Raw genomic sequence first — 13,716 nt, forward strand, 5'->3', positions numbered from 1 at the left:
GGGGTGACACTTATGGCTAGGAGTGGCTGGCACGCGGTGGGTTAAAGGATAGTAAAACTCGAATTCAAAATTACTTAACCTAAGATTTACTAAGCATTAAGAACTGAGACACATTACTCTTCACTGTGAATAAACCCAAACGAGATAATAATGAGGATCTACATCACTGGAGATTTTAATCTTTACAAGGTAAGTTAATATTGAAAGACTACAGATACACATACATTAATCCCGTGGTCACAGTTGGACTCGCGGGAAGATTCAAAGAATACTAAGACACTCTCTTAAGATTAAACTCGTGTAAATCCAGAATTATATACAGTAAAGTCACAAATATTATAGGAAGTGATAAAATAAACTGTAATCAAAATGGAGTGTAAACAAAATGGACCAGCTGATATATTTGTTATTTAGGATACATGAACTAGGTAAAAAAAGGGAGGGGATGTGAGTGTGTGAGGTGTTTTGGCAGTAGCTTGAAAGGGACGATCTGCAATGACGGAGAGAAGTGCTGGTCTCATTTAATCAGTACAAGAGAGATCAGGGGAAAATATGACTTATTTAACTTTCGAATATGAGGACTTATTACACGAGGGAGAAAAAAGGAGAGGGGGAGGATGAGAGTTCGACACTAACCTGCAATGGCGGAGAGAAGGGCCGGTCTCATTGCATGGCGCGGTTTCCCTCGCTTTCTATAAGCATTACAGACAATATTCGGGAATCGGCTAAAACTTTAACTGATTACTTTATACTATTATCGACTCTCTAGGATCTTCAAAGAATACAAAGATACGGTTCCAATTAACATACGTAGATAAATGACTTACGATGTTTAAAATTTTTGTAATAAGCGTACGGGAACTTTAATCTTAACGAAGCCAAATCAGTTAGGAATCAGAACACTTTTATTGCCCGTGTGACGTGCGAGCTTCCTATGCCTACGTGACTGTAAACACGACTCAGTAACATGAATTTCGTGCTTCACTAATGATTACCTTCAACAGTTTTACTGCAGACACTCTCAATTCACCACTGCATACTTCAAAAGGGGACTATTATTAACTTCAGCATATAAATCTCTAGATTACAATACGCAGAAAGACATTCGCGATTTTTAATTTCTACTAAACTTTCGCGGTTATACTTCTTTGTTAATAACGGCTGGTTCACTATGGATAAACAATTAATCATATTCATATCAATGCTTGATTTAGTACTGTCAATATCAGAATAATGTTCACATTATGAATATCAGGTAAGACTAGACCTAAATATAGAACTTAACGGTAAAATTATGACTTGTACAGACTATATTTATAATAATTTATTACCTAAGATTACATTTACAATACTAGCTTATTCTAACATTTAAAATTATGACACTGCACCCATAGTACCTTCCAATTTACAGAGTCAAAAGAATTCTTGAGATCCAAATATGCTGCTTGCAGACCTTGTCGTAAATCAAGACAGCATTCCACAAGCACTCGAAGAGCTAGGATATGGTCAACAGTACTGTAGACTTCTTAGGTGTGAATCCAGATTTCTCAGACCTCTGGAACTTTAGCAGATGGTCCCAGATATGCACAACGAGAATGTGAGCAAGAATTTTACCTGGCACACTAAGCATTGTAGTATCCCAGTAGTTACTACAGTCATGCTGGTTTCCTTTTCCTTTTTAGGTAGGGGTGACCAAGCCCTTTGTCCAGTCAGAAGGAATGATATCAGTCTGCCAAATGGTTTCCATGACTGCATGTAACCTCTTGATCATGGCTGCACCCCTAGCTTTGATCAATTCTGCTGGGATGTCACAAACACCTGATGCTCTACCACCTTTCAACCTAGCCACTGCCTTCTTGATTTCATCTAGAGAAGGTACAGCTTCGTCAGTTGGTGGGACAGCATCAGTAGTTGTACATCAGCCAACAGAAGCTCTCCACTGAGAGGTTCGGCCATGTACACCTGCTCAAAGTACTCAGCCCAACGAGCCCTATACTCGTTTGCCCTCGACATGAGCCATCCCTCTGCTGTCTGAACAGTTAGTCTGAGAGGTGGGTCATGCGTGGAGCTTCTTCAGGGCTCTGTAGGCGGGTCGAAGGTTATTTGCATGAATTCAGCCTTCCACCTCCTCAGTGATTTTCTTGACATACCCCTCCTTGTCCCTTTTCAGTAAAACTCATGCCCGTTGAGACAGAAGTCTGCTGTTCCTGATCCTCAGCCAGTCTGGCAGCACGATGCTCCTCAGTTGTGGTCAGCATGCCCCATGAGATGAATCCCCTCCTTGATCTCGGGCAGTCTCCAGTACACTCATTAGCTGCTGCCAGGGTAGCACGCTTAAAGGTATCCCATCATTTAACAGGATGCTCAACAGCGCTGAACACTTCAAATCGATTTGAGACTGCCACTGCATACTCATATGCACACTCCTTATCACTGATTTTCTCAAGATGGAACCTTTTTAGGTGGCATCTTGAGAATCTCTCAGTTTTTTATTTGTAGCCTTAAAGTACTGTAGCAACAACAAGTCTGTGATCACTAGCAGAGAATTCTGCACTCCTGATAAACCTGCAATTCCGAAGGATCCTCCAGCAAGTACTAACAAGAATGGGATCAATTTCCTCAGCAACCCCTCCGGTATTGGGATAACAAATCCAGTGGTGAAGATTTGGCCACTGGAACCAGGATCCACCAAATCTTAACTTATGGGATTTTGCAACATCCAGAAGTAAGAACTATTGGAGTTTCTGATTTCTGGGCCATGGGGACCTACACAATCCCTGAAGCCCTCCCTGTCAGTACCAGTAACTGCATTAAACCCGCCCAGGACCGGGAGTGTATATCTTGCGGGGCACTGTTCCACAACAGGGTCAAGTTTGGTGTAGAATAGCTTCTCTTCAAGGTCACTCATCTCAGTTGGAGCATACACTGCAATAAAAGAGATGAAACCCAAGGAGTGCATCAGTCTCACCAGCATTATATGCTTACCAATCGGAGTAACCCTGTTGACACAAGAGACAAAGTGAGCTGCAGCTGCCACAGCAACACCCCTAAGATTGGTACCATCATCACAGCCAGACCAGTAGTATGTGTAACCATCACTATTGATCTCACCATGCCTGGTTTGCCTCACTTCAGAGAGTGCAGCTATGCCGACCCTCCCAATCGCCCCAACTCTCATGACAACAAAGACAGTCGATCATCCTTTGAAAGGCTTAGAACGTTTCAAGCCCCCACCCGCAGTACCTTCCGAAGGTTAAACCCGTGCTTAGAGCCTAGGGCTTGCGCGTCCTTTGCACCACCATGACGCGAATCAAAAGGAGGGTTGGAGCTATGGGGTTCCCCCCCATCATTCGGTCACTGGGGTCTGTAGGCTGCACCCAGGAACCATCATGATGAGCACCAGCATGACAGGACCCAAAAAGCCCTACCAGGCCGGCGCCCGAGGGAGGACCTCCCGGCAAAACTGGGTCAGGATCAGGCAGTAAGCACTGACCCCTATCCCTCTTCATTTTCTTATTTCACGTGGGGTTGTTTTTTGCAGGGAGGGGACACAAACCCCACCCCAACCTCCCAAGTCAGGAGAGGGCTCACCAGTAGCCTATGGACAGGGGTGTGGAATCCCTGACTTTGGCTATCCAGGTCTTACCTCAGAGTTTTCCTTCTCCCAGGTGGACTGTCAACCAAGGCTAACCAGCTCCACCCACCCTACTAGATGGTCGTTGGCATAAATTGGTCATCCGCCCTTTGACAGGTCTTGCTTGTCATCCTGTAGGGTGTCTAGTCACCCTCCTCACTGGCCTAGACCAGTGGCGATGCCGGTTTATTTGCCGACGATCCGACCATGAAACAGGTAGTACTGGATTACATGGTACCAGTAGCAGAACAGTGTCTGACCTGACAATAGTGATGACAGTGGTGGTGATAATAGTAGTAGTGGTGACAGTGGCAGTGATAATAGTGGGGGATGATGAGAAATGTAGTAATGACACTGTAAGTGATAACAGTATTACCGGTGTGGTAGTGATGATAGTGGGGGATGGTGAATGTAGTGATGATAGTGGTTGTGGCAATACTATTAGTGGTGATAGTGATAATGATGACAGTGAAGGTGATAGTGATAATGATGACAGTGAAGGGATGATGAGGAACGTAGTGATGATAGTGGTAGTGATAACAGTAGTAGTGATGATAGTTGTAATGATGATAGTAGTACCGGTAGTAGTGATAGTGGTAGTGATGATAGTGGGAGGAAGATGAGGAATTTAATGATGATAGTGGGGGAAAGATGAGGAATGTAGTGACGATAGTGGTAGCTATAATAGTAGATGTGGTGATAATGGTAGGAATTATAGTGGCCGTGATGATAGTGGTGGTATGATATATTTTTAGCAAGGAACACAACACTGCAAAGTGGTATAACTCCGCCTGAATCAGGTTTTAGGCAGGGCATGACCCCCGTGGGCTGCCCATGCTAAGGGGGTGTGCTCTGCGGGTCTGGGGATCTGTTGGTATGCATAGCTATATACCTGGGCAACGCCGGGTACCCCTGCTAGTGCCAGAATTAAAGTACGGGTTTAATGGTAATTATAATAATAATAAAACTTCAGTGTTGAGACTATACCGGTATTTGTATTTACATGTTACACAGTATAGTGATCTATATACAGAGTACATTGTGCATCAGATGAACATTCCAGTGCCACAGTGTGTGACATCCGTATGTAATATAGTCAGGGCTTAAATGTCTGCATGTTATAGTTGGTTTGTGTTCACCTGATGGGCCAGGTGTAATCAGATTGGAGGATAAATTTGACTAGTAACCAAGGAGACTTATTCTCGCCTCATAACTAAAGCTCATCTGATATCACATAACCATGACATAATATTCAAGCTGTGGAAGTGGCCGCGTGTGTCAGATGAAAACATACAGACGGTATTAGGCCGACGTTGTTGTTATTGTTGTGGCCCAGGACTCAGCTGAACATGAACCCTGTGGACTGCAGGCTGAAATTGTTCTCTGCAGTCCATCATCCTTCTTTCAGGGGAAAGAGAAAGAGCTGAGGAACGTTTACCTAACCGGCCAGTGGAGCCACTCGATTAAACCAGTGCCACCACGTGAAGGCGTCCCACTCCAGCGCCTTTTAATTGATGTTGCATCGGGATAGCAATCAGTATATCTAACGTTCTTTGTCTTTTAACTTACACCATAAAACTGGTTACGACTCTGGCAACCATGGCCAATGCAGGGATAATGTCGAAGTGAAGCAGTCCAGAATTATATCAGCTAAAAAAAGAGGAGTAAAGCCTAGCTTAATGCATACATTGTTATCAAAGAACTACAACTAAATCATCATCATAATCATCAAGACTTTTTTTTCCCACGTGGGAGGTGAAGCGAAGCAGTGTGTAGAGAAAAAAAATGTTGGGCATGTTGTTGGCTGGCACCGAAGAAAAAGGAAAAAGAAAAAAAGTAGAGAGGAGAAGGAAAAAACTCTACAGGGATATCAGCGTGTGTGGTTTGGCACCTTAAGTTTTCATCAACCCCTTATCAATTAATTCTTACCAGCTTCAGACAATTTCATTAGGCTTAGAAGAGTGTACAAGTTGTATCCATATTTTTGCTTTCATATATAATTATTAACTATATTTTTCATTACCTGTTACTTTATCTACCTGCAGTGTATATGTATATATATCATAACTTACGTCAGACTTACTTTTAGCATGTCTAAAGATTCACATAGCAACTTAGCATCACATAGCTTGCCTCACAGGCATCAGCATCGAACATTCGATGCACCGTCAGCTTCATTCCCACGCCCCACTGTGAGCTTAGAGCCGGCAGTAATAGCCAGGGAGTGGGGATAGTAAGACGTACTCATATAGCACTCAGACTTATACTGCGTAACCCTTTGTACCTGACTGTATAACAGTGTTTGAATAGTCAAAGATTATTTTGTTACACCAGACTTTATTTAACCTCCAAGCTACTCATTAATACACAGTTTGTGAAGGTATACCAATATACAAGTGTGCTATGAGTGAATAAGGGAGGAGAGGGAAATGAGCGAAATACCAGCAAGCGACACAATGATCATCGGCAAGCCAGCTACCCCAAACATCGAGAGGACGCACATCGCAGTTATCTCCTACAAGTGTGCCAGGCCTGATCTGTGGTGTCTGGTACAAGAGACCTTTGGAAGTGGAGGGGTTGGATTCAGCTTCATTAACCTCCTCACTGCTACGGTGCTCTCCTAAGCTGAATAAAATCGTCTGGAGGTAGTAAGAACACACTAAAACTTGTATCTTAGTGAAGCCCATATCATATGTGGCAAAGGAGGCTTGGTAGCACCTCTGCCTTAGCCATGGATTTGGCATATCAAACCTTAACATTGCCTCGTGTGTTATTTATTTCACCTTTATATAGACAAAGTTTGTGTCACTTATACAGAGGAGGACAATGAATTAAAACGTGTAGAAAAAATAGGTAAGGAATGGGCGTTACCAAAGCTCAGTAGTCACTTAATACACCTCTATACAAATAGCTCACTAATCTCCAAACTTGAAATTAAGGCCAGTGTCCTTCACGTTGTCCCTGATCCATTGGTCCATCTCTTGGTTCAGTTCTGGAGAGAAGTGGTTCTTCCAGTCGCCCTTTATCCCTGGAATAAAGAAAAAAGTGTTCATATTCTCTCTCTCTCTCTCTATCTATCTATCTATCTATCTATCTCTCACCTTTCCTAAACATGCCACCCTGCTTCTTCCACACATCCTCGTTGTAGAACGCTTTGTCAATCGGTTCCCCGCGGGTTTTCATAGACGAGAAGCTGGTGAACTCGGCAATCTGCGGAATGCAGAAGGAAGTAAAAAATGATAATAATAAAAATAATAATAATAATAACAATAATAATAATAATAATAATAATAATAATAATAATAATAAAAGTAATAAGCAGAAGAATGGTAATATTATCGATAATAATAGTTACCACTACTATACTGCTACTACTACTACTAATTTATCTATAATAATAATAATAATAATAATAATAATAATAATAATAATCTATCTATCTATCTATCTATCTATAGCCCAACGCCCTAATCCCGCAAAGGGTGGCCACAGACAAAACTCCTCCAAGTCGCTCAGTCACCCACCATTTGACTACCCTCCCCCCAACTCACTCCCCCTCTCCCTCATATACCTCTCAACTCCATCCCTCCACCTCATCCTCGGTCTTCCCCTCCCTCTCCCTCCCTCCACCTCACCTACATACACCCTCTTAGTCAGTCTTTCATTCTCCATTCTCTCCACATGTCCAAACCACCTCAGTGTATTTCTCTTTATCTTCTCAACCACATCCACATCCACCCCACAACGTTCCTTCACTTCTTCATTCGTCAACCTGTCCCTCCATGTCACTCCACATGCTTCTCTCAAGTAACTCATTTCCACTGCTCTCACTCTTGACTTGTTCCCTTCTTGCAAGGTCCATGCCTCGCTTCCATACGTCAGGGTAGGGATCACAATACTATCATGCAGTGACTTTAACTTCCATACTCACCTCCCTATTTCTCATCACTGCTTTCAGTGAACAAACAACCTTCCTTCCCTGCTGTACTCTTTCACGCACTTCATCCCCCAGAGTTCCATCCTTACTCATCACACTCCCCAAGTACTTGAATGCACTCACATTCTCCATATTCTCGCCATCCAACCTCACCGTGCATTCTGTGACTTCATTTCTCTCAAACACCATAACTTAACTCTTGTTTACATTAACTTTCAGATTCCTCTTCCTACACACTGTCCCAAATTCATTCACCAAACCTTGCAACTCCCATTCATCTTCTCTCAACAATACTGTATCATCAGCAAACAACAGCACCGGAATCTTCCAAATCTCACTCTCATTCATTAGAGCCACCCCCACATCCACTGCCCTACCTTGCCCCTCCTTTACAACCCCATCCATGTATATATCAAACAGCCATGGAGACATCACATAACCCTGTTTCAGTCTCACACTGAGATCAAAGAACTCACTCAGCACACCATCCACTCGCACCGGTGCCCTAGCTCCTTCGTACATACTCTTCACAGCACTCAAACAATTTCCCCTCCACTCCATATATTCTCAGTATCTTCCACATACCTTCTCTATCTATTCTGTCATAAGCTTTCTCCAAGTCCATGAAGGCAGCATACACTTTCTTTCCCTTCTCTAGGTACTTCTCCACTAAACATCTTAGAACAAATATCTGATCTACACACCCTTTTCCCTTCCTAAATCCCCCTTGTTCTTCTCCAGTAGCTCCTCTGTTATGTGCCTAACCCTATCAATGAGTATTCTACCATATATTTTTTCATTCACACTAAGAAGGGAAATACCCCTTATTTTTTTATGCGAGGAAGAAGGAACCAAAGGCCATGAGCCAGCAATAACAGTTCCCTCCAAGAAAAAAAACAAAATACAATAGAGAGCCAAATTCAAGATCTAATCATTTCGAGATGCCTGGACACATTGCGTTTGAAAGACTGGAGATCACAGGCAGCAGGAAATACAGACAGAGGGAGACAGTTCCAGAGTTGACCTATTGCATAAATGAAGGACTGGGAGTAACGGTTACCTCTTGCATTAGAGAGTTGGACAGAAAAGGGATGAGAGTTTGCTGCTAGACAGGTGCTACGCGCCCGTCGTAAAGGTGGAGGAATGCAAGCAGACAGTTCATAGGAGCAGTGACAATTAAAGCAGTGATAGAAAAGAGATAAAGATGCAACAGTGCGGTGAAGAGACGGATGTTGAAGGGAGTAAGTAAGAGGAGGAGAGTTAATGAGACGAAAAGCCTTTGACTCCACCCTATTGAGAAGAGCTGTATGTGGGGAGCCACCCCACACATGAGAGTTGTACTCCACACAGGGGCGGATAAAACCCCTGTATGGAGTAAACAATTGTGCAAGGGTAAGGAAAGAACGGAGTTGGCTTAGCACACCTAATCTCTTGGAAGCAGATTTTACAAGAGATGTAATATGATCTTTCCAAGATAAGTCCCTAGTAAATGAAACCCCAAGCATGTTCAAGGATGATGCAGGATGAAGCTGAATTTTATTAAACATTAGTGGGTATACCTGTGGAAGATTTTGTTGGGTTGATAGGTGTAAGAACTGAGTCTTAGATGCATTAAAAACAACAAGATTATTTTTACCCCAGTCAGAGATACGAGCCAAGTCAGACATGAGGTGTGCCATAGCCTCATCCCTTGTTTGTTGAAGTAACTGCTGAGATGGGCGTTGCGGGAACCGAACGGAGAGGTGAAGGGTGGAGTCATCAGCGTATGAGTGGATAGGGTTAGATGTACAACCTAGAAGGTCATTGATGAATAAAACGAAGAGAGTTGGTGATAGGACAAAGCCCTGAGGAACACCACTGTTGATAGATCTAGGAGAAGAACAGTGGCCGTCTACAACAGCGGCTATAGAACGACCAGAAAGGAAGCTAGCGACGAAGGAACAGATAGAAGGATAGAAACTGTAAGAGGGCAGTTTGGAAATTAAAGATTTATGCCAGACTCTATCGAAAGCCTTTGGGATGTCAAATGCAATGGCAAAGCATTCACCAGAGTCTGAAAGGTAGGTGAGAAGATTGGCATTGGAGCGTCCCTGACGGAACCCGTACTGACGATCAGAAAGAAGGTTGTGACAGGAAAGATGCCTTAAATTTTTCTATTGAGAATTGACTCGAAAACTTTTGAAATACAGGACGTTAAAGCAATTGGATGATAGTTGGAGGGTTGGGAATGGTCATCCTTCTTTGAGACTGGCTAAATGAGAGCAAACTTCCAGCAAGAAGGAAAGGTACAAGTTGACAGACAAAGGCGAAAGAGTTTGCCTAGGCAGGGTGTAAGCACAGAAGCACAGTTCTTGAGAACAACAGGAGGGACTCCATCAGGCCCATATGCCTTGCTGGTATTGAGGCCAGTGATGGCAGAAAATACAGTACATCAGCTGAAGAATTTTTAAAGTCAGCCATGAGGAAGTCAGAGGGGGGAAGTGATGGAGGAACAGCACCGGAATCGTCTAAGGTGGAATTGGAGGAGTAAGTCTGTGTGAAGAGATCTGCTTTATCAGTAGAAGAAATAGCTACAGAACCATCAGAGTAGAAAAGAGGAGGGAAGGATGATGAGGTAGAGTTGTTTGAAAGGTTTTTGGCAAAAGGTGCCAGAAGGAGCGGGAAGAATTCAAGTTGGAGAGTTGAGAGCACTTAGTATGGATGAAATTATTTTTAGCAAAACAAAGAACAGACTTAGCACGATTCCGGGCAGAAACATAAAGATAATGTGATTTAGGGGTGGGTTGGCTCCGTTACCTCTTGTAGGCCCTCTCCTTGTTGGGGACAGCATTAGAACAAGCGTGATTAAACCAAGGCTTTCGTGCATTAGTCAAAGGATATGAGAAAGGAATATATGCTTCCATGCCCGAGAGAATAACCTCCGTAATGCACAAGGCACACGCAGATGGTTCCCGGCCATGGAAGCAATAATAATTCTAGGGAAAATCAAAGAAGTGCTGCTTGAGGGCCTCCCAATCCGTGGCTCCAAAATGCCACAGACGACGTTTCCCTGGAGGGTCCACAGGCCGTATCGGAGTGGTAGGACAGGTTAAGGTGATAAGGTTGTGATCGGAGGAGCCCAACGGAGAGAAAAGATTAACAGTGTAAGCAGAAGGATTAGTTGTAAGGAAGATGTCAGGTATGTTGGAGCTCTCTCCAAGGCCGTCTGGGATATGGGTAGGGTGCTGTACAAGCTGCTCTAGGTCATTAAGGATAGAAAAGATGTAGGCTTGTTCACCAGGTGGATCAGTGAAAGGATAGGAGAGCCAAAGGTGGTGTGAACATTGAAATCTCCTAAAATGGAGATTTCAGAGAAAGGAGAAATGGATAGAATGTGTTCCATCATTCTTTGGTTACCATATACTTCTCTCTCCCCTTTCCCTTTGTATAAAGGAATTATTATACATAATTTCCAGTCCTCGGGAACCCTTCCCTCTTCCCAAGCCAATTTACATAAGTTCCATATCCACTCTACTACAATCTCACCCCTATACCTCAGCATTTCACCACACACTCCATGAATTCCTGGGACCTTTCCCATCTTGATCTTCTTCATTGCTTCCACTATTTCTGCCCTACTAATCTCTTCCTTCCTCCTCTCATCTCTCCTTCTCCCAGTCATTCCCCACCCACTTATACTCGCACTGCTCTCACTCTCTACATTCAAGAAATCCTCAAAGTGCTCCTTCCATCTCCTCAATTTCTCTCTCTTCTCCACCAACAATCTATTATTCCTATCTTTCACTCCCCTGCTATTACCCCTTTCACACTGCCTTACTTTCTTTACCTCCTTCCAAAACAATTTCTTACTCTCCCTCCATTTCACACTCAGACTCCTCCCAAACTCTTCATCCACTTTCTTCTTACTCTCCTTCACCAGTCTCTTACCTCCCTTCTCCTGCTCACATATACCTCTCTCTTCTCTCTCTCATCTTCTCCCCTACCTCTACTTGCTAGCCATTCACTATATGCCTTCTTTTGTTCCACAGCTAGTTTCATCTCATCATTCCACCATGCTGTCCCTTGCACACCCCTGCATCTTCTCCTCACCCCACAAACCACCTCACATGCTGCGCCTATCTCTTCCGTGAATATCTTACGTACGTCTTCCACCCCTTCCATCTGCCCTAACTCATACCTTCCCAATCTTTCTTCCACTATGCTCTTATACTCTGCCATTTTCTCACTGTTTAACAATTTCTCCCCTCTTCTCACAGGAGCTGTTTCCTCCTGTCTTTCCCGTCGTCTTTTCAACCATTTTCTTTGCAGCCTTACCTTGGCCATCACTAAGTGATGGTCCGAGATTCCATTCCCCCACCCTCTCCACACTCTTGCATCCACCACTTGTCTTCTCATTCGCTCATCCACACACACATAGTCTACCATTGCCTTTCGTTCAACAAGTTCACCATCCATCCTCCTCATTACTCTCCATGTATACCGGTGGATCATCTTATGCCGAAAGTAGGTGTTAGCTATTGCTAACCCCTTACCAGCACAGATGTCCACCAAAGCACTACCATTCCCATCTACTTCAGCTGGCACACCCCACTGACCAACCACTCCATCCACTTGTACATTCCCAACTTTGCCATTCATGTCTCCAATCAACAGAACTCTCTCGCTTCTCTCAAACTTGCCCATACATCTTTCTACACTCGCCCAAAACTCATCTTTTACTCTCCACTCGGTCCTCTGTCGACGCATACGCACACACAGTCGCCCACGCTTGTATACCTACTTTCATCCTCACCCATACAATCCTTGCACCCACTGTTCCATACTCTCTTATATTCTCCTTCAACTTCTTACTTATCATCAGACATACTCCATCTCTTGCCCTCTCATTCTCATTAACTCTTGCACATATTCCTAAACCGTATTTCCATTCTCTCACCCTTTCACCTTTTCATTTAGTTTCAGTCAATCCACATATATCCACTCTTGCAACCTCAAGCACCTGCACAATCTCTCTTTTTCACTTCATCATTCACTCCTCTCACATTCCATGTCCCCACCCTCAGAATGTCCTTTGTCCATTCCTTAGTCGTCAATGTATAGTCCATCCTGGTCCGAGGTGCTTTATTTGCTTTTTTAGTTAGCTCTTTTTATGGGGTGGGGCACTAACCCACCACCAACCCTTTTAGTCGCCTCGTACGACAAGCAGGGATACTGGAGGAGTATTCTTGAAATCCCCCCTACCCACCCAAGGACAGGGTGAGGAGTATCAATGTCCAGACAGCCCAAATTTGCCCAGTCTAATGGGCCACGTTTCCATTCACTCATCATTCAAGCCCCCGGAATCCTGGCTCTATCAGATACACCAAAAACATTCATTACATTCTGTAGCTTCACATAAACATATCCGATTGAGTCAATCCGGACGCTATCACATTAAAAAGGGGCGCCATTAATCCCTGATCATGCACTTCCCCTCACAACATTCATCCAGTTAGTTCTATCTCTTGTCAGTTCCCTATCCTCACCGACTTCCAAACCTCTCTTCCTCATACACTCATCCACCGTATCTCTCCACCTTCTCCTTGGCCTGCCTTGCCTCCTCTCTCCTTCAAATTCGCTTAGATATACCTTTTTCACCACTCTATTATTATCCATTCTCTCCGCATGACTATACCATCTCAGTACACTCTCTTCGATTCTGGTGTCCACAGACTTCCTCACTTCACACCTTTCACGAATCACATTATTTCATATCCTATCCACCCTCTGTGCTCCACATACATTCCTCAACAGTCCCATCTCCACTGCTCTTACTCTTGACTTTTCATTTTCATGCCACACCATAGTCTCACACCCATATGTTGGCACTAACACTCCCTTATGTAAGCCTTGTACAGCTGCAACACTCAGGCCTCTGTGTCTTATCAAGGCCTTCATTGCACCTGCTACCTTTCTTCCTTGTGTCACTCTACTTTCAACTTCTTTTGCTCATTTTCTTCTCTTTTCTATCACTATACCCGGGTATTTGAACTCTCTCACCAATTCCAGTCTCTCTCCATTCACTGTAACATCCCACTGGGAGTCACTTCTCTCTCAGTAACCATCACTTTACTCTTCTCTGCATTTACTCTCAAGGCACGACGCT

At 43.7% G+C, this 13,716-nt stretch overlaps 1 protein-coding gene across 1 annotated transcript in view; it reads right to left on the reverse strand.

Moving 5' to 3' along the window:
- Positions 1-6,549: 6,549 nt before the first annotated feature.
- The window catches only part of LOC145409511 (sulfotransferase 1E1-like), a 58,287-nt gene continuing 51,120 nt past the window's right edge, over positions 6,550-13,716 (reverse strand). Inside the window, exons 6-7 of the mRNA XM_080279903.1 lie at positions 6,736-6,844; positions 6,550-6,662 (exon numbers count right to left, since the gene is read on the reverse strand). Coding sequence (XP_080136029.1) covers positions 6,550-6,662; positions 6,736-6,844 — 222 coding nt within the window. The remainder of the gene's footprint in view (positions 6,663-6,735; positions 6,845-13,716) is intronic.

Source organism: Coenobita brevimanus, chromosome 81, assembly GCF_032717465.1.
Source record: "Coenobita brevimanus isolate Jiangsu-jjx chromosome 81, ASM3271746v2, whole genome shotgun sequence".
Lineage (NCBI taxonomy): Eukaryota > Metazoa > Arthropoda > Malacostraca > Decapoda > Coenobitidae > Coenobita > Coenobita brevimanus.